Source organism: Loxodonta africana, chromosome 12 (genome assembly GCF_030014295.1).
Source record: "Loxodonta africana isolate mLoxAfr1 chromosome 12, mLoxAfr1.hap2, whole genome shotgun sequence".
NCBI lineage: Eukaryota > Metazoa > Chordata > Mammalia > Proboscidea > Elephantidae > Loxodonta > Loxodonta africana.
This window is the reverse complement of record NC_087353.1, coordinates 97,693,763-97,714,467: the sequence shown is the minus strand read 5'-3', so window position 1 is coordinate 97,714,467 and position 20,705 is coordinate 97,693,763. Positions and strand designations below refer to the sequence as shown.

Below are 20,705 nucleotides of genomic sequence, written 5' to 3'. Positions count from 1 at the left end.
AGTTCTTCTGGTTCTTGGTTCTTGGTATGACGAGTGATATTCTATTGAAACCTGGACATTTTGGGTATTATGTTACAAGATTTTGGTTCTTACTTAAATCATGTATTTTGCAGGGGGACATCCCCAAGTAGTTTTAAACACTTAATTTTCAACAGACCACAGACCGTGTTTATAGAACATATGTGAAGGTTTTACTTACTAGTAAGGTTCTCCATTTTTCAAAAAAGTATCTTGTTCCTTTGGGTTTGCACTTGCTTTTAACTCCTTCACTATTACTCTTGCTACACTAGTGCCTGTATAAATCTCTCCAAGGAGCACCTAAAACCAAAGAACAGTTGTTCAAGTCACTTCCGTCAAAATTGTAAAGAAGCATTTATTTCTTATCTGGAAATGAGAGACAGGAAAACAAATTAAATAGCAAGCAGAGGGCCCGCTATTATTTTACATACTTCCTCAAGAAAAGCTTGGAAAACTCAAGTATTTTTCCTCAGAAAAGGTGCCCTTTTAAACTATTCATCAAACATTTACGACATTCATAGTTATAAATATTTCTTTCCTATTTATTTAAAAATGTATTATGCTTTCACGGAAATTAACGCCAACATTACAGAAGACCAACTTACAAACTCAGCCCAGATGTAACTCAAATGTTTCTCAGAAACACTTCAACTGAGTTTTGTAATTTAGTCTCCTTCTCATGAGAAAGTAAACTGACAAACAGCCAATGCATTTTACCATTGCATTGTAACTCTGAAGAATCATAGCATTCCAAAGATACCAGGCTTTATCTTGAACCAAAACTTCAGTCAAAACACACAAAAAAGTATTCTTCTACTGAAATTAACCAAACAAACAGAGAATGAGCTGCCTCATGTAAGAACAAGCTAAAAGGGAAACATTAAATGTAACACAGAAGGGTGCAAAGGCATTTCAAAATACAGCATTTAGGATGAAAATGATGAAGTAAACGTTTTTATTGAAAGATTGATCAAAGCTTAAAAAATTCCTTTTAAAACAGTTTTTGCATAAATATTTTCATAAAATAACTAGATTAACATTAACGCCCTGGAATAGATAGTAAAAACTTGAACCCAACTCAATTAGGAATATAATGGCAATAAAATGAACAGACAGCATGAAGAAAAACTAAGTCATATTATTTGTTTCAAATCATTAGCTTGTGCATGTGTAACAAGCATTAACAATCCTAAGATACCAGTTTCGAAAAGGGGGATGAATAATAGTAGGCTATTCAATAATCTGGCTTGTTCTCTCTCTCCACTACCACTGTTATCATTCTTGGTGTTCAATACCCACATGGACAATTCATTCAACCCCTTGACCTCTCAGTTCTTTAACCTCACTTTCAATAATTTTTCTGCAACTTCATCTCAGCAATGATGCTCAGGGGCCTAGACCTAACTTACCATCGTTACCGCTGTGTGCCACTGAGTCGATTTCAACTCATAGAGACTCTACGGGACAGAGTAGAACTTCACCACAGGGTTTCCTGGGCTGTAATCTTTATGGGAGCAGATCGCCAGGTCTTTTCTCTCTGTGGAGCCGCTGGTGGGTTCAAACCACCAACCTTTCAGTTAGGAGCCAAGCGCTTAACCACTGCACCACCAGGACTCTTAACTTTTCATTACCAAATAATTATATTATGTTTAACATTTTTATTTTAACCTCTTCTCCTCTATCAGTCCCTTTATCTCTAGCTCATCTACTTCAACATTCCAATCTGACAAGTGCCCAACTTGGCCCTCCAAATCCGTTGGTGATGCCACTTTTCCACTGGAGTCCTCACTCCCCTCCCTAGCTGACACAGACTCCACACTCATTCACTGTCAACGCTCCCTTATGCCTCTCTTGAGGAATTGGCTTAGTCAAACCCTAGTGCTGGTGAAGTCCAACTGCCTCCCAGTAACACACCACCACAGAGACAAACACACAACCACAATGACTGGTCTCGGCATTGCCTACCAATCCTCCCGCATCTCCCTGGTCGATGTACTTTCCCAGAGGACTCTTTCACACCTTCTCCTCCTGTTCAAAACTTTCAACACAGCTTTCTCCTCCTTACTTTCAAGTAAGGATTTTGCCTCCTATTCACTGAAAAACTAATCACAAGTGAATGTTCTCATCTTAATGCCACCAAATCCACCTGAACCTGTAATTATACACGCTACTCTTGCTTCCATTTCAAGAGAGAAATTGTCTCTGCTCCTGAGTTCAAGTCCCACGACAGTGCCATAGATCCCTGTGCTCTTGCTCACTCAAGGGCTTTGCTCCTACCATTACTCTGGCTCTCGCTCCTGCACTTCTAATGTCTCCCCCTCTACAAAAAACATGCTGAGAGAGCTTCCCATCTTATAAAAAACCAAAGCAAATCAGAAAACCTTCCCTTTACCCTACAAATGTTCCCGAACAGCTACTATTCCATCTCTCTGCTCCCTTTCAGAACAAAACACCTTAAAAGAATTCTCTCAATTTACTGCTTCCTTCCTCTCCTCAACCTGTTCCATGTAAGGGTATATCATCACCATTTCACCAAAACAGCTTCTTTCATGTACCCAAGGATTGACTTCACATTGCTGAACCCAAATTTTCCTAGTCTTCATCTTATTCAATTTATATGTGGTATTTAATACAATTAATCTTCTTGGAGTGCCTTCTTCACCTGATGTTGAGAACACTCACTTCCCCTGGGTCTCCTCCTTCTCACCGGTCCTTCTTTACTGCCCTGGCCCCCAGTGCGGCAGTGCCTCAGGGCTCAGTGCTTGTGTCGTCCCCTCTTCCCTACTTTCAAATTCTGGGTGAGTTCATCCACTCCCACAGCTTTAAATACCATTCATTCCTTAAGTTCTCCCACATTTACATTTCCAGCCTGGAACCCCTCTCTTGAACTCTAATGGATTTTCACACCCAGCTGTCTACTTGCTAGCCCCACTCAGAGGTTGAATAACCACTCAAACCTAACATATCCAAAAGTGAACTCTGATTTCCTCCCTCAAGCCTGCTCTCCCTGTAGTCTTTCCCATTTCAGCTGACAGCAACCCCATCCTTCCAGCTCACCAGGCCAAAGACAGAGTCATCCTTGGCTCCTCTCTTTCTCCAAACTTCATATCTAATCCATCCTAAGGCCCACATGCTCTTATTTGAAAATCTATTTTGGGTCCCATCGCTTCTCGCCAGGTCCATGGTATCATCTAGATTCATCATCTCTCCCTGGATGATCACAGTAGCCTATTTACTGTGCTGAATAATGTCCCCCCAAAATTCATGTCCACTCGGAACCTATGCATGTGGCCTTATTTGGAAATGAGGCCTTTACAGATGTAAGCAAGTTCAGATGAGATCATAACTGCATTAGGGTGGGCCCTAAATACAATGACTGGTGTCCTTATGAGGGGAGGGAGACTTGGAAACACACAGAGGATAGGCGGCCATGCGAGAAGAAGGCAGTGATTGGAAGAATTTGTCTACATGCCAAGGAATGCCAAGGACTGTTGACAACCACCAGAAACTAGAAGAAAGGTATGGAACAGATTCTCTTCTCAGAGACTCAAGAGGAAACCAACACCTTCCGTTGTTGATGGGTGCCACTGAGTCAATTCTGACTCACAGCAACCCCAAATGACAGAGTAGAACTGCCCCACAGGGTTGCCTAAGCCGTGACCTTTCAGGAACAGATCGTCTGGTGTTTCTCCCACTGAGTTGCTGCTGGGTTCATAATACCAACCTTTCAGTTAGCAGCTGAGCACTTTAACCACTGTGCCACCAGGGCTCTTTTCTAGCCTCCAGAATTGTGAGAGAATAAATTTCTGTTTGTGGTAATTTGTTCTGGCAGCCCTAACCAATTTCCCTGCTTTTGCCTTGGCCTGCCACGACATGTTCTCAAGGTAGCTGCCAGAGGGATCCTTTTAAAAGGTAAGTGGGATTACATCATGTATCTCTTCCCCACCTGCAGCATTTCCCCACCTCACTCTGAGGGAAAGTCTGAGTCTTTAGATGCTCACATTATCCCACATCATTTGGCTCCTCTGTGCTGCTCTGGGCCCATCTTCTACTGCAGTTTGTTTGCCGTCTAACTCCCCTGCTAGAAATGTAAGCTTTGGGAGGGCTGGCTTCTATTCTGTTCACTGCTCCATTCCCAGAGTTCCACACAGGAAAGGAACTTTACCCGTCTTGTTCCCCATCATGCTCCTAGCACCAAGAACAATGTCTGCTATGTAACAGGTTTTGCTAAATGGTTTGAAAAGATTAGATAACTAACGAAGCTTAAAAGCGATCAAAGATACAGGATTGGCAGAAGCGTAAGATGGTTGACTACAAAGCAAGCCCATTTTCCCCTCTGAATCACTCCGCTAATGAAGCAATCTCCACTCAGTCAGGAACCTTTTACAGAGAATGACTGGCACACTGTGAGATGTTATAAGAGTATCTCTTCTGAAAGATCTACGGTAAAAGATCAGCAAAGCGCCGCTACGATGGCACTTCACTGGCTTTGAGAAATAACTGTTCACAGGGAAAAGTTCTTCCCAAAGGTTATTATCCAAAGTTCTGAAGTGGGTTAAGTGCGATTAAGGGAAGCAGACGAAGTATGGAGGAGCAGAGAAGGAGAAAAAGAAAAAACAAATAATTTAAGTTGTCGTCAGGCGGCGTTCAGTTAACTTCCGATTCATAGTGACCCCATGTGACAGAGTAGAGCTGCCCCATAGGGTTTTTTAGGTTGTAATCTTTTTGGGAGCAGATCACCATGTCTTTCCCCTGTAGAGACCCTGGGTGGGTTTGAACCGCCAACCTTTCAGTTAGCAGTGAGTGCTCAACCACTATGTTGTGCCACACCATCAAACCAAAAAACCAAACCCGTTGTCGCCAAGTCAATTCCGACTCATAGCGACCCTAGAGGACAGAGTAGAACTGCCCCAAGAGTGTTTCCAAGGAGCGCCTGGTAGATTCAAACTGCTGACCTTCTGGTTGACAGCCGTAGCACTTAACCACTACACCACCAGGGTTTCAACTTGAGGAGGATAAAAAGCTTCTAAAATTCCAGGACTCTTCTCCCTTCTGTTCTTATGCAACAATTAGAGAAGTCTTTGATACATAAAAAAGACCTTTTCGGAACAAGTTACAAACCCAGGAATGTTGAAGCTCACATTCTCAACAATTTCAGGGAGCAACATGGAAACTCCACGAGGACTACAGTGTCCAGTGAGAATCTACACTGTCACACGATACAATTCTTAATCAGCTTTAAATTCTAAACAGTATAAATAAGAGAGAGTATAGAAAAAAAAAACATTTTACCTTTCCAAACCAGCCATTTCCAATCTCCTGTATATAGTTTAGACTGTGGCGTGCAACTTGAGACTTCAAACCTTCTGTAGAAAATAGAACATTAAAAAAAAAGTAAATTCTACCAAATCAAAACATTAAATACATAACCTATAAAACACAAACACTAACATAAGTTTAATGCTAACAAAGGTAGAAACAAATACAGTTTCAAAGAAGTCAAAACAGCTTCAAGCTTTAAAACTGACGGTGTTTTTGAACGAGCCTCCTATTTCCGGTTCTGTCACACCTTGCACCGTTTCCCTCTCGGGGCCAACTACTCTACCATAATGACTAATCACCATTTTAATGGCCTCTACCCAGTCCTTGTTTTTCTGAACCCCCTTCAACAGATGACCAGACAAAGGATTACCGTTTCTGAAACTGCCGTCCTTTAATTTTTTAAAAACAGCTTTACTGTTGTTGGTAGCTGCCTTCGAGTCTGCCCCTGACTCACGGCGACCCCATGCACCATGGGAACTGACCATTGCGATCCATAGGGTTTTCACTGGCTGATTTTTTGAGAAATAGATTGCCAGGCCTTTCTTCCTAGTCTGTCTTAAAATGGAAGCCCTGCTGAAACCTCTTCAGCATCATAGCAATAAGCAAGCCTCTGCAGACAGATAAAAATAGGTGGCGGGGCTGCACTTGAGGTGTACTGGCTGGGAACTAAGCCTCCCATATGGACAGCCCTGGTGGCGCAGTGGTTAAGAGCTCAGCTGACCAAAAGGTCGGCAGTTCAAATCTACCAGTTGCTCCCTGGAAACCTTATGGGGCAGTTCTACTCTGTCCTATAGTGTCACTATGAGTCGGAATCCACTTGTCAGCAATGGGTTTGGTTTTCTGGTTCTCCTATGTGGAAAACGAGAACTCTGCCAATGAAACAACACTGTCCCCAGAAGAGCTAACTAGCTTTGAATATTCATCTCCCCCTCCAAATCCCCAAGGCTGGTGTTAACAACTGAGCAACAGCCTCTCCCAGAACCACTTCTCCCAGAGGGGCTACAGAAAGAGATACCAGTTAAAGGACAGACCAAAAAACCAAACCCACCGCCATCGAGTAAAATTTTGACAGCAACCCTATAGGACTGAGTAGGACTGTCACATAGGGTTTCCAAGGAGAGGCTGGTGGGTTTGAACAGCTGATCTTTCGGTTAACAGCCGAGCTTTAAACCACTGTACCAAGAGGCTCCAGTTAAAGGATAGGAAGACTTAATATTGTAAAGATGCCAATTCTCTGTAAATTACATTCAATGCAACTCCAATAAAAATCCCACAGTTTTCTTCTTCTTTTATGGATAAGCTGATTCTAAAATCTATGTAGTCAAATAAAGGGAAGAAAATTTTTAGCCAAGACCTTTCTGAAAAAACAACAAGGAGTCTCGTCCTATAAGACACCATTGCTTTTAAGTTGTTAGTTGCCTTGAAGTAAATTCACACCAAGAGACTTACTAGAAGCTCTTGTTACCATCGATTCAATTCCAACTCATGACAACCCCATGTGTTACAGAGAACTGCTCCATAGGGTTTCCTTGGCTATAATCTTTACAGAAGTAGATTGCCAGGCCTTTCTTCTGTGGTGTCACTGGGTAAGTTCGAACCACCAACCTTTAGGTTACTAATCGAGCGCAAATAGTTTGTGCCACCCAAGTACCTTAGAAGGTATTATAACCAAGACAGTGTGGTAGTGGGACAAGGACAAAGAATAGAGAGCTTAGCACAGACCCGCACACATATGGAATTAAAAAGCAGAGGGGAAAGGGAGAATTAATCAATAAACAAAGCTGGAAAAAACAGCCATCTACAAGGAAAGTGTAAATTGGACTTCCTCCTAACACTATACTCAAAAACCAACTCAGGATGGGGTATGGGTTTAAATGTCAAAGCAAAACTTTAAAACTTAAGGAAAACAACCACCACCACAAAAACTACTTGGTTTAAGTATCATTTTGATCACAAAATAGGGAAGGATTTCTTAACACAATAAGTTCTAACAGTTTTTAAAAAAAGAAATCTAAGAAAGAATGTTGACTGTATTAAAATTAGGAACTCTGTTCATCAAAAAATCCTTTTTTGTGTTTTGGTTTTTTCTATTGTACCATTTCAACTCCCTCTTCATTTCCTTTTCTGTATATTTTTAGTTATTAATGGTTACCATAGGGATTACAGTTAACAGCCTAAATTTCTAACAGTCTAGTTTGAATTGATACCAACTAATCTTCAATACAAATAGCAATGTACCATCTGACACCATTTGACACTCCAGATGGAAGGAGTATAAACTGGTACAACTCCTGGGGAGAGGAGACTGGCACTATCCACCAAAATTGGAAAGAAACCACTTTTGGAAATTTATCCTACAAATGTATCACCACATGTGCAAAACAACCTAAGTACAAGCTTCATTTTATTTTTTAGTAATATTTAATGGTGTTTTGGGTGAAGGTATAACAGAAGTTTAGGTTCCCATGCGACGATTTCTATACGAGTTATTTGGTAACACTGGTTACACTCTTCACAATGTGTGAACATTCTCATAATTTCCGTTCTGGTTCCATTTCCATTAATCTAGTTTCCCTGCCCCCTTATATTCTCATCTTTGTCTTAAAGTAATTGCTGACTGTTGGGTCTCATCTACATGATTTTTTAAAGGAGACACAGTACTCACGGGTGATACTCTTTATTCTGTGAGCCAATCTGTTATTTAGCTAAAAGGTGCAGGCTTTATTTTTAATAGCATAAGATTAGAAACAACCCAAAATGCATCGATGGGAGACTGGTTAAATAAACTGTACTAAGTCCACACAATTTAAATAGGATGAACCTGTAAACCAGAATACATAAGCTGTCTGTATTGATATGAAAAGATCTCTAAGGTATACCGGTGAGTGAAAAGGCAAGATACAGAATAGTGTGTTTGCCATGCAACTTCTGAGTTAAAAAAAAAAAAGTGGTGAATGGGGGTCTGTGCATCAAGAAACTCTAGAAAGATGTGTAAGAAACCAAGAAGAATGGTTACCAAGGGAAGGTGGGGGGGTGGGAACTGAGGTCAGATTTGAGGATTAGAGGAAGACTTGCCACTGTATATACCTTTTTATGTTTTGGTTTTGAACCACATAAATATATTAACCATTAAAAAATAAAATATAGTTGAAAAACAGGAGGAAAAAAAAAACAGTGAAGAAGTTTTTTCTAGACATGCTTGTGAATACATGGCCCAACCGTTTCACTTAATACATCACGAATATCTTGCATAGTCAAATACAGGTTACCTTCAACATTTGATGTTGTTGTTGTACACCGTCAGGTTGATGCTGACTCACAGAGACCCTACAGGACAGGGTAGAACTGCCCCACAGAATTTCCAAGGAGTGGCTGGTGGATTAGAACTGCTGACTTTTTGGACAACAGCCTGAGCTCTTAACCACTTCGCCACCAGGGCTCCATCCTATTATAAGACTACATAATATTCCATTGTATGAATTTACTATAATTTCACAAGTTACATATTGATAGACATTTAATGTTTCCATTTTACACTACCAAAATATAGCCCACTGACTGTCCGAGGTTCAGCTTAGATAAATCAAGGAGACTAGTTTTATTCTTACATCCAGGTCCAGGGCCCAGAAAGGAACAGGCCCGACTTCCTGCAAGAATGCAACGGGCCTCACCACTAGAATGCAGCTTGGTCCGGGAAAAGGAAGAGAAACAAAAAAGCAAAGAAGGAGATGGGCAGTCCAGTGTTTTATAATTAGCAGCAAGCTCCCATTCTCTCATTTCTCCAAAATAATTCATGAAACTACACCATGAGGATGGCCAGGTCTTACCTACAGAAGGCTGGAACTGGGAGGGAGCTGGCAGTGAAATATTTGGTACTGAAAGTGTAAAAACTTCTGCTGGGGACTGAACAGAGGGAGTGTCTTCTGCTGGTGGCGTGAAATCTATCTCATCATCAAAGTTATCTTCAAATTCCTAAAACAATGAGAGTAACGTCACCTCTAACGTCAGTCAGTTTGGGAGCAAATATAAACACCACTTGCTAACATTTAAGATAGGAACATTCACTCATCTGGAACACGCTACCAACAATTTTTTTTCTAGTTCAAACTTACCTCAAGTAATAAGCTTATGTGATTGTGTTCTCCAACCCCAAAGCGCAGACTAAGTTAAGATTTGGAAATAAATTATATGTGTTTCATGTAACTTTTGAAACTGACAGCTTGAAGTTAAATGCAAAATTTTCTACAACCACCACATCACCGAACAAAATTGAAATACTCTCCCAGGCTCAAAATTTCAGTTATAAATGACTAGAGTTTAAGCTATCTGTTTTGTTTTTACTACTCATTTTCATAAATCTCTTTGCATACTGATAATCAAAACAAAACAAACTGAGTTTTCATTGTGTATGTATTTCTAGTTGCAATGTGATTTCTGTCACAATAAGGACAGTGAAAAGATATTTTAAGCGAGTATTTCTCTAGAAAGGGTAAAAAAACAAGAAAGGGTAGCAAGGGAAAAATTACTCAGCTAGGTAGAAAATGATTAGGACCTGAGCCACGACCCTCAGTATAAAACTGGAGCACTTAAGCATAATTAACATACTAAAAACTTCTGGTTTTCCTCAAGATGCCAACTTAAAAGTTGAGGATGCACCAATAAGGTTGTGGAAACCTTTTAAGTGACTGCTCAGATGAAAGCTATCCTGACTCTTTGTACCATCATTCCAGTTAACGGGGTGCACCTTGAGGTCCATGCTAATTTGGTGATGGTACGATACAGATGACTCTCAAGGCCATGTAGTCATTCATCCAGGTAACAACCAGGTAACAACTTCAAGGGACCATTCAGCTCTAAAATGGCACAGCTCTCAACCTAAAGGAAACCAACAAATTCCAGATGGTAATACTCTTATTTGGTCACATAGCTTTTACAGCTGGAGAGGACTGTCTACCCAGTGTGGTTCCTGGGTCACCTGCATCAAAATCACCTGGGAAAGCTTAATAAAAATACAGATTCCTGGATCCCACCTTAAATCTGCATTATAATAAACTCCCTAATTCAATACTGAGATTCAGTTAGGTTAGAACAATCTAAAGCAAGAACAAGGTATCATGAAATGTGAGACAGAGGTTGGATTCAAGTATTAGCAACACTGATCAGACTATGTTTGTCCCCAAATGCCCAGGTTTCTGCTACAAAGTCCCTCAGCAACACTGACAATCAAGGATATTCTTTTCCCCCAAGTACACACCCACAAGCGTGCCCCCACGTGGTTCACGTAATAGGTTTCCATACAAGTGACTGCTGTGATCCTGGCGATCCTAGGGCCTAGGAGTTGACACCCTGATTAAAGAAAGTCCTAACACTAGGGGCAAACTCGTCTCAAGAAAATAACCTATGCGAATGACTATTTTCCTACAGCTCTCCTCTGTCCCCAGCCTGCTAAGTATATAATGCTGGCAAAGAGCAAAAAGGACAGCATACCACCTCATGGTCTCAGAGCTGCCACCAGATGCAGTGTAAATAGACAAAGGATAAAAACAGGCAAGAGGCTCTAGAAATAAGGTTCACGTGTCCAGCAAAAAGAAGGTTTAGCTAGAAGGTAGTTTTCTTTCCCACATGTAAAATACACGTGGACCAAACTAACATTTGTAGAATTTTCTCCCCGATCTGAACCAGTGGCCCTCAGGACCGCTAGGACATCCCTAGACCAGTAAGGCCTGTTAAGGGCCATTTTCTCTGCATATATGCATAAAAATATGTTTTAGGTTTTTTTTTTTTTCCCCATGTATTCCTTTTTATTAAGTATTTATTGAGCCCTGATATGTGCCAGACAGGCACAGAACAAGTTCCAAAGCAGGGTTTCCCAAATGGCTTCCTGGCAGATCCCAGCCATCAGCTGCTGCAGACCCCCTTCCAGGTTCTCCCTCCCCTGAGCCAGGACTTCCCATCAGCCAGGACTCCTCTCCCCCTTATGGGACTCAAGGTTTCGAGGAAAACTAGAGATGCTCTTCCTCGCCACTCACAAAGCACACTGAGGGATCCCTGTGATTAAACAATCTTAAGGGCCACAAGTACACCACGCCTACAAAAAAAATCAAAACCAGCCCGTTCTTCCTTACAGGCCCTCAAAGCAAGTGAGTTCAATCATCATGCTTTATTCTTCACTTAGCAAAAAATTAAGTTCACCAGAAAAGTGGTTATCGTCAATGATCCTCCAAGCAGGGGACAGCAAACTACAGCCTATGGGCCAAATCCAACCCACCTACGTTTGTAAATAAATAACCTACTGCCGTCTAGTTGATTCCTACTCACAGTGACCCTAGAGGACACAGTAGAATTCCCCATTGGGTTTTCAAGGCTATGAATCTTTACCAAAGCAGACAGCTACATCTTTCTCCAGCAGAGCAGCTGGTGGATTCTAACTGGCAGCCTTTGGGTTGGGAGCTGAGTGCTTTAACCACTGTACAACCAGGGCTCCTTTCTGTAAATAAAGTAAGGCTTTATCGGCACCCAGCCACAACTGTTTGTTTCCGTATTGTTTATGGCTGCTGTAAAGCTATAATGGCAGAGCTGAGTAGTAGTGACAGAGATTTATGTCTGAGTATGGCCCACAATACTCACTATTTACTGTGGCTGAAAATGTTTACCGCCTAGCCCTTCAGAAAAAGTTTGCCAACCCCTGCTCCTAAGGGACTATGATGTATTCGTCATTCTACTGATTCACATACTGAAAGGCAATTTTAACGCTCCAGCTACCTGTGCTCACCTTAAAGTCTATTTCTGGTTCTTTACAGCAGGATACGCAGTTTGCAATTAACACTATTAATAGCATTAAACTGCACACAGATAGGATCACAAAAGATAGGGAAACTTCTGCAGCAGGTGCCTCCCCTGAAAAGAGAGAGAAAGAATATTAAAAATATGTACATTCCAAAATCAACTTTAGTGAACCAATACATTTCCCCCCAGATATAAATGGCTCTGATAGTTAAATAACGCTTAAATGCTGAAGATAAAGCTGATGATCAATCCAGGATACAGAGCTGGTGGTTTTTAACTTTTTATTGTGAAATCATCTGAGATTTACAGAAGGTTTGCAGAGCTAGTAAACAGTACAGAGATCCCATAGACCCTTTAGTCAGTTTCCACTAATGGTTATATCTTACACTACCAGGACACACTTATTGAAGCTGAGACAATGACACTGATACAATACTATTAATGAAACAAACAAACAAACCAAACCTGTTGCCATCAAGTCAATTCCAACACATAGCGACCCTACAGGACAGAGCAGAACTGCCCCACAGGGTTTCCAAGGAGCACCTGGTGGATATGAACTGCCAACCTTTTGGTTAGCAGCTGTAGCTCTTAACCACTACTCCATCAGGGTTTCATTAACAAAAAAACCATCAGGCTTTATTCAGATTTTACCAGTTTTTCCACGCATGTCCTTTCTCTGCTCCAGGATACCAATATTGCATTTCATCACCATGTCTCCTTAGACTTCCTCAATCTGTGAGCTTCTCAGTCTTTCTGCGTTTCATAACTCTAACACTTTTGAAGAGTATAGGTAGTCCCTGACCTAAGACCAGGTTCTGTTCCAACAACTACTCTGTCGTAAGTCGGTTCCGACGTAAGCTGAATACTTCACTTTTAAGTTTTCATTATTATTTCATTTTATCATCAGTATCTTTATAAACCAGATCTTTGTCTTTGGGGGTTGGAAACATTACATCTAAGAATGATAACACCAGCAAATTGCATGTTGCAACACTGTATGTAGTGCATGTTACTAATGATAAGATGTACAAAAACCCCATGGACAGTTTTAAAGCGTGGTTCTTCGTAACTCGGATACGCCCTAAGTCGGGACCACCTGTACTATCAGCTGTTTTGTAGACTGCCCCTCAGTGTGGGTTTGCCTGACATGTTCTCACGATTCGACTGAGGTTATAGACATATGGGGAGACTACCACAGGGTGAACTGCCCTTCCTGTCCCATCATATGGGGAGCACATGAGGTCAATATGCCTTATTGCTGGTGGTGATAACCCTGCCCACGTGGGTTGGGTGCTTTCTGACAGGTTTCACCACTGGAAGGTTATGATTTTTCCCTTTCCATACTCTATTCCTTAAAAGCAAGTCACAAAGTCCAGTGTGCGCACACACACACACACACACACACACACACACACAGGGAAAGGAACTGAGCTACGTACTTTCTGGACAGAGGAACATGAAAGAATTTGTACATGTGTGTTAAAAGAACTACAGTAATTAATAAGTGTTTGAGGAGCAATACTTTGAGGCTCTGCAAATATTCTGTTTCTCCACTGAAGTTAAGCCCGCTGTTGCACACATCAGATCTTGGCTGCAGCAATTACTACTGTGATGTTTTTTTTCCCTCATTCTCTCTACATTTATTAATTGGAATTCTTCTGTAAGAAGTCTTGCCCGTTCCCCTCCCCCTCTCTGATTTATTTGTTTATTCATTTATACCTGCTTGGACTCATGGCTACTTATTTTATTATGTGAGTTATACCCCAATTGTTGTTGTTGTGTGCTCTGTCGAGTCAATTCTGACTTATTACAGAAGGAGCCCTGGTGGCACAATGGTTAAGTGCTCAGCTGCTAACCAAAAGGTTGGTGATTCAGACCCACTAGCTGCTCTGCAGGAGAAAGATGTGGGGTCTGCTTCCATAAAGATCACGTTCCAAGGCTGTTGTAATCTTTATGGGAGCAGACTCCACATCTTTGTCACTATGAGTCAGGATGAGCTCAATGATAATGGGGTTTTTTTGGTTTTTTTTTTTGTAATCTTTACAGGGGCAGATCTCCAGGTCTTTTCTCCTGCAAAGCTGTTTGTGGGTTCTAATTGCCAACCTTTCAGTTAGCAGCCTGGCGCTTAACCATAGCACCACCAGGGCTCCAATACTACCATTATTTCTTAAGTGGCTCAAATTGTTCTATTTTTGGCCACTGGTAGCTCTTTCAAATTGACTACTGGGTCTCTCTGACATGCCCCATTCCTTTTCTCCAACTTTCCGGCATTACAAGAAGCTCTGGGCTGCTCTTGCATTTTCCCAATGGCCCATCCAAATGAACACGACAAAGAGAGTGAAAGCATGTCTAGGGTTGACCAAATAATGGAAAATATAATACAACAACATTAACTATAATTAAAGAACTAAGGGAAAGCATAGACAAACAGCTAAAAGAAATAAGGAAAACCATGTAAGAATAAAATGAGGATCTAAAAAAGAGATATTGCAACTGAAATGAGAAACACAACAGAAGGACTTGCCAACAGATTTAATCAGGAAGAAGAAAAAACCAGCAAATTAGATGATAAGATAGTTAAAATTACAGACTCTGAAGATCAACAAGAATGGAGGCTCTAGACTGAGCAGAGTTTAACGGAGTTGTATGACAACAAGGAACCTAACATACACATCACTGGAATTCCAGAAGGAGATGGGACAGAGAAAGGGACAGAAAGAACATTTGAAGAAGTAATGGCAGAAAATTTCCCCAGTCTAACAAAGGAGATGAATCCACAAATCCAAGAAGCTAAAAGAACCCCAAGCAGGATAAGTTCAAAGAGATCTACACCAAGATGCATCACAGCTAGGCTCTCAAAAAGTAAAAATAGAGAACCTTGAAAACAGTGAGAGAAGCAAACAGTCACATACAAAGGATCCTCAGTAAGATTAAATGTCCATTTTTCCTCAGAAACAATGGAGGCCAGAAGGCAATGGAATGATAAACTTAAAGTGCTAAAAGAAAAAAACTGTCAAGCAAGAATACTATACCCAGAGAAACTATCCTTCAAGAATGAGGGTAAAACTGTAACATTCCTAGACAAACAGAAGCTGAGAGAGTTCATATCCTCCAGACCAGCCCTACAAAAAAATACTAATTGGGAGTTCCATAAAAGGAAATAAAAAGACACTAGAATGAATTCAAAGCAATACATAAAAAGAAAGATCCTTAATAAAGGGAGATGCACGGACAAGTATAATTCTAAATGTTTTGTCCTTCATGTTTCTTTAATAACAAATACTTAAGAGGCAAGGATAAAATTATGTTACAGGGCCCATGAAATATAAAGACATAATTAGTGATAACGACAACAAAAGGAGGAGGAGAAGAATAAAATATAGAGTTTCTTGTTCATTACTGAAGTTGGTACCAACTCACCCCAGAATGGTACAACTACAAGCTCTTAAATGTAAATAGTCATGACAACCATTAAGAAGGTATATTTTAAAAAATACACAAAAGGAAAGGAGAAGGGAACCAAAAAGGCTCACTACAATAAACCAACAAAACACGAAAGCAAGCAGTAGTAACAGACAAAGGCAAAGAAGGCTTAAGACACACAAGAATAACAAAATGGCAGAAGTAAGTCACTTCTTAGCAGTAATTACAGTGAATGTCAATGGACTAAATGCTCCAATCAAAAGGCAGAGACTGGCAGAACAGATTAAAAAAAAAAAAATGATCCAACTATATGCAGTTTACAAGAGACACACCTTAAACTCATGGACACAAATAGGTTGAAAGTGAAACGATGGAAAAAAATATTCCATGCAAATAATAACCAAAAGAGCTAGGGTGACAATCTTAGTATCAGACAAAGTAGACTTTAAGACAAAATCTGTCAGAAGAAATAAAGATAGATGTTATACAGTGATAAAAGGGTTCATTAGTCAAGAAGATTTGACAGTCATAAATATATATGCACCTAACATCAGGGTACGTACATATATAAAGCAAACACTGATAGAATGGAAGGGAGAAACAGTACCACAACAACAGTTGGAGACTTCCACACACCACTTTCAATATTGGATAGAACACCTCGAAAGAAGATCAACAGGTAAACAGAGGACCTGAATGACACTATAAACCAACTGGACTTAACAGATATATATAGAACACTCCACCCCAAAACAACAGAATATACATTCTACTCCAATGCACATGGATCATTCTCCAGGACAGACCACATTTTAGGTCACAAAGCAAGACCTGATAAATTTAAAAAGATTTAAATTATACAAAGTATCTCCTCTGACCACAACATACTGAAGCTAGAAATCAGTAATAGAAAAAAAATCTGGAAAATACACAAACACGTGGAAGTTAACAACACACTATACTATTAAACTACCAACGGGTCAAGGAAGAAGGCAAAAGAGAAATCACAAATTTCTTAGAGTCAAATGAAAATGAAAGCACAACAGACCAAAACTTATGGGATTCAGCAAAGGAGTACTTAGAGGGAAACTTACAGTAATAAATGTCTACCCCCCCAAAAAAAGACGACGACGAAAGATCTCAAATTAACAGTCTAATCTGACAACTTTGGGAACTAGAAAGAGCAAACTAAGCCTTAACCTACCAGATAAAAGAAATAACAAAAATCAGAGCATAAATAAATAAAACTGAAACCAGAGGAATAAAATCAATAAAACCAGAAGTTGGTACTTTGAAAAAATCAATAAATTAACAAACCTTTAGCTACACTGACAAAGAAAAGATGCAAACAGCCAAAATTTAAAAAAATGAAAGAGGAGACATTGCAACTGACCAGATAGTGATAAAGAGAATTATGACAGAATATTATGAACAACTCTATGGCAACAAACTGGATAACCTAGATGAAATGGACAAATTCTTAGAAGCACACAACCTACCCAAATTAACTCAGAGGAAATAGAAAGTCTCAACAGACTCAGGAAAAGAAGATTGAATCAACGATCAAAAACCTCCCAATAACAACAAAAAATCTTCTGGACCAGATGGTTTAACTAGGGAATTCTATGAAACATTTAGAGAAGAATTGACACCAATAATGTTTAAACTCTTCCAAAAGATAAAAGAAGGAATACTCCCTAATTCATTCTATGAAGCAAACATAACCCGGATACTCAAACCAGACAAAGACACCAGAAGAAAACTATAGGCTAATATCTCTTACGAATATAGATGCAAAAATCCTCAACAAAATACTAGTAAACAGAACTCAACAGCATATTAAAATACTCATACACCATGACCAAGTGGGTTTTAGTCCAGGAATGCAGGGATGATTTAACATTACAAAAGCGATCAACATTAATACATCATCTCAACAGAACAAAGGAAAAGAACCACATGATCATCTCTATGGATGTAGAAAAAGTATTTGATAAAATACAACACCCTTTCTTAATGAAAACTCTAAAGAAGATTGGAATAGAAGGAAAATTCCTCAATATTATTCAGGGCATATATAAAAAATTAACAGCCAACATTATATTTACTGAGAACAAGATAAGGGTGCCGCTCTCATTACTTCTATTCACTACTGTATTAAGGCCCTACCCAGACCAATAAGACAAGAAAAAGAAATAAAAGGTATCTAGATTGGAAAAGAAGTAAAATTATCTCTATGGAGAGATATGATCCTATATATAGGAAATTCCAGAGTCCACAAGAAAACTTCTAGAGCTAATAGAGAAATTCAGCAAAGCTGTAGGGTAAAAGGTCAACAAACAACAATCAACTGGGTTTCTATACACCAGCAAGGAGAAATCTGAAAGGGAAATCAGAAAAACAATTCCATTTATAATAGCATCTAAGAGAATAAAATACCTAGAAATAAATCTAACCAGGGACAGGAAGGGCACATATAACGAAAACTATAAAACCCTGATGAAAGAGATTCAAGAAGACTTAAATAAATGAAAAGGTGTTCCACGTTCATGGATCGGAAGACTTAGTATTATTAAGATGTCAATACTACCCAAAGCAATCTATAAATTAAACGCAATCTCGATTAAAATGCAACAGCCTTCTTTACAGACACAGAAAACCAAACCTCAACTTTATATGGAATGGCAAGAGGCCCCAAATAGCTAAAGCAATGCTGAAAGAACAAAGTTGGAGGACTCACACTTCCTGATTTTAAAACATACTACATACTACAAAGCTACAATAATCAAAACAGCCTGTTTCTGGTTTAACAATAGACATATAGACCAATGCAATAGAACTGAGTCCAGAAATAAACCCACACATCTACGGTCAACAATTTTTTACAAGGGCAGTAAGTCCATTCAATGGGGAAAAAAGAGTCTCTTCAATAAACGGTGTTTGGAAAATTGGATTTCCACATGCAGAAAAATGAAATGTGATCCATGCCTCATACCATACATAAAAACAAATTAAAAATGGACTAAGGACCTAAATATGCAAGCTAAAACAACAAAATTCTTAGAAGAACAAGCAAGGCAACGCTGTCAGGCCTAGTTTCCAACAATGGATTGTCTAATATAAAAAAAGTACAAACAGCAAAAGACTAAATAAATGTGATCACAAAAAATTTAAAACTTGTATTCATCAAAGCACTTTACCCAAAAAGTGAAAAGATAAGCTACTGACTGGGAGAATATCTTCAGAAACCACATATCTGACAAGAATCTAATAACCAAAATATATATAAAATTTGACAACAACAAAAAGACAAATAAGCCAATCATAAAATGGGCAAAGCACTTGGACATTTCACCAAAAGGGCATTCAAACGGCCACCAAACACATGAAATGCAAATTAAAACCACAGTGAGATACCATTTCACTTCCACTAGCATGTCCAAAATAAAAACAAAAACAAATGCTGGTGATGATGTGGAGAAATTGGAACCCTTATCCACTGCTGGTGGGAATGCAAAATGGTACAGCCATTGTGGAAAACAATGTGGTGGTTCCTCAAAAAAACTAAAAACAGAACTACCATAGGACCCAGCAATTCCGCTCCTGGGTATATACCCAAAGGACTTGGAAGCAGAGGCTCAAAAAGAGTCTTGTACCCCAATGATCACTGCAGCACTATTCACAAATGCCCATCAACAGGTGAAGGGATAAACAAAATGTGGTACATACATACAATGGAATACATCCTACAGTATGGATGGAACTTGAAGACATGCTGAGTGAAAAAAGCCAATCATAAAAGGACAAATATTATATGTCCTCACTTACATAAAAGACAAGAAAAGGCAAATGTATAGAGATCGAAGTTTAGTAGTGGTTATCAGGGGTACGAGGGGGTTAATGGGGAGGGGAAAACTGCATTGATTAACTGTAGGGTTGCTCAGCTAATTACTGTAATTGGTGTCAATGAGTTGTACACCTGTAAAAAGATGAATTGGCAAAAGTTGTGATAGATATATTTGCAACAACAACAAAAAAGAGTAGCAGATGAGGCTGCTTATGGACAACCAAACACACCACAGGATTTGATTCCTTGGTTTGGAGGTTTAGGGTCATGGTTTCAGGGAACATCTCAGTTAACTGGCCTAATAATGTGTTTAGTCCTTCTGTTCTACCTCCTAGTTCAGTGCATAATGCCGGGGGTCTTAAAAGCTTGCAAGTGGCCATCCAAGGCACAACGATTGGTCTCTATTCGCCTGGAGCAACAGAGGAAGAAGGACAGTCAGGAGTAAAAGAGAAGGATATGGAACGTATGGCTAATTGTCTCCATAAACAACTGCCTCCTTTGCCATGAAACCAGAAGAACTGGATGGTGCCTGGCTACCATTACTGAACATTTTGATCAAAGATTCCATAGAAGAATCCTGATCAAAAAGGGGAAAAATGCAGAATAGAATTTCAAATTCTCACGTACTCTAGACTTTCTGGAGCCATGGAAGGTGGATGAATCCCTGAAACTACTGCCCTGAGATAATCTTTAAACCTTAAACCAAAAATATCCCCTGAAATCATCTTAAAACCCAACAATAGTTTAGCTTAACTGGTGTAAAAAAAAAAAAAAAAAAAGTCTGCCTTAAGCAGTATGCTCTTTTAAGGACTAACTATACCGGGTCAAAATGACAACAGCAAATCAAAAAGATCAGACAGGAACCTTGGGGAGTGAGTTCTACTAATGTGGGAGTAATAGAAAAGGAGAATGAGAATGGTTGTACAACTCAAAGAATGTAATCTATGTCACTAAATCATGCATGTTGAAACTGTTGAATTGGTGTATGTTTTCTATATATATCTCAACAACAAAATTAAAAAAAAAAACTAAGTTCTAAACCAACCTAGTCAACAACAACAAAATCAACCAACAGAGGAAAATCCATACACTGAACACAGAAGGTAACTTGGTGACTCCATTCAGAAGGCAATCCGGAAGGATGTCCACTTTCACTGAGAGCAAGAATTCCCTAGCAGCTACTGCCATACTGTGTACAACTGGAAAACTCAACTAAGGGAGGAGCAGTGAGCCATCAAGAGCCAACTGACTGTGAATAAAGATACTTTCCAAGATCACTTTCTCCCCCTTGCAGCTGGCTGTCAGT

General features: G+C 39.7%; 1 protein-coding gene across 1 annotated transcript in view; it reads right to left on the bottom strand.

Moving 5' to 3' along the window:
* The window catches only part of LMTK2 (lemur tyrosine kinase 2), a 111,447-nt gene that overhangs the window by 61,850 nt on the left and 28,892 nt on the right, over positions 1–20,705 (bottom strand). The window contains exons 2-5 of the mRNA XM_023555960.2: positions 12,113–12,237; positions 9,168–9,312; positions 5,311–5,384; positions 200–318 (exon numbers count right to left, since the gene is read on the bottom strand). Of these exons, the coding sequence (XP_023411728.1) occupies positions 200–318; positions 5,311–5,384; positions 9,168–9,312; positions 12,113–12,237 (463 nt within the window). The remainder of the gene's footprint in view (positions 1–199; positions 319–5,310; positions 5,385–9,167; positions 9,313–12,112; positions 12,238–20,705) is intronic.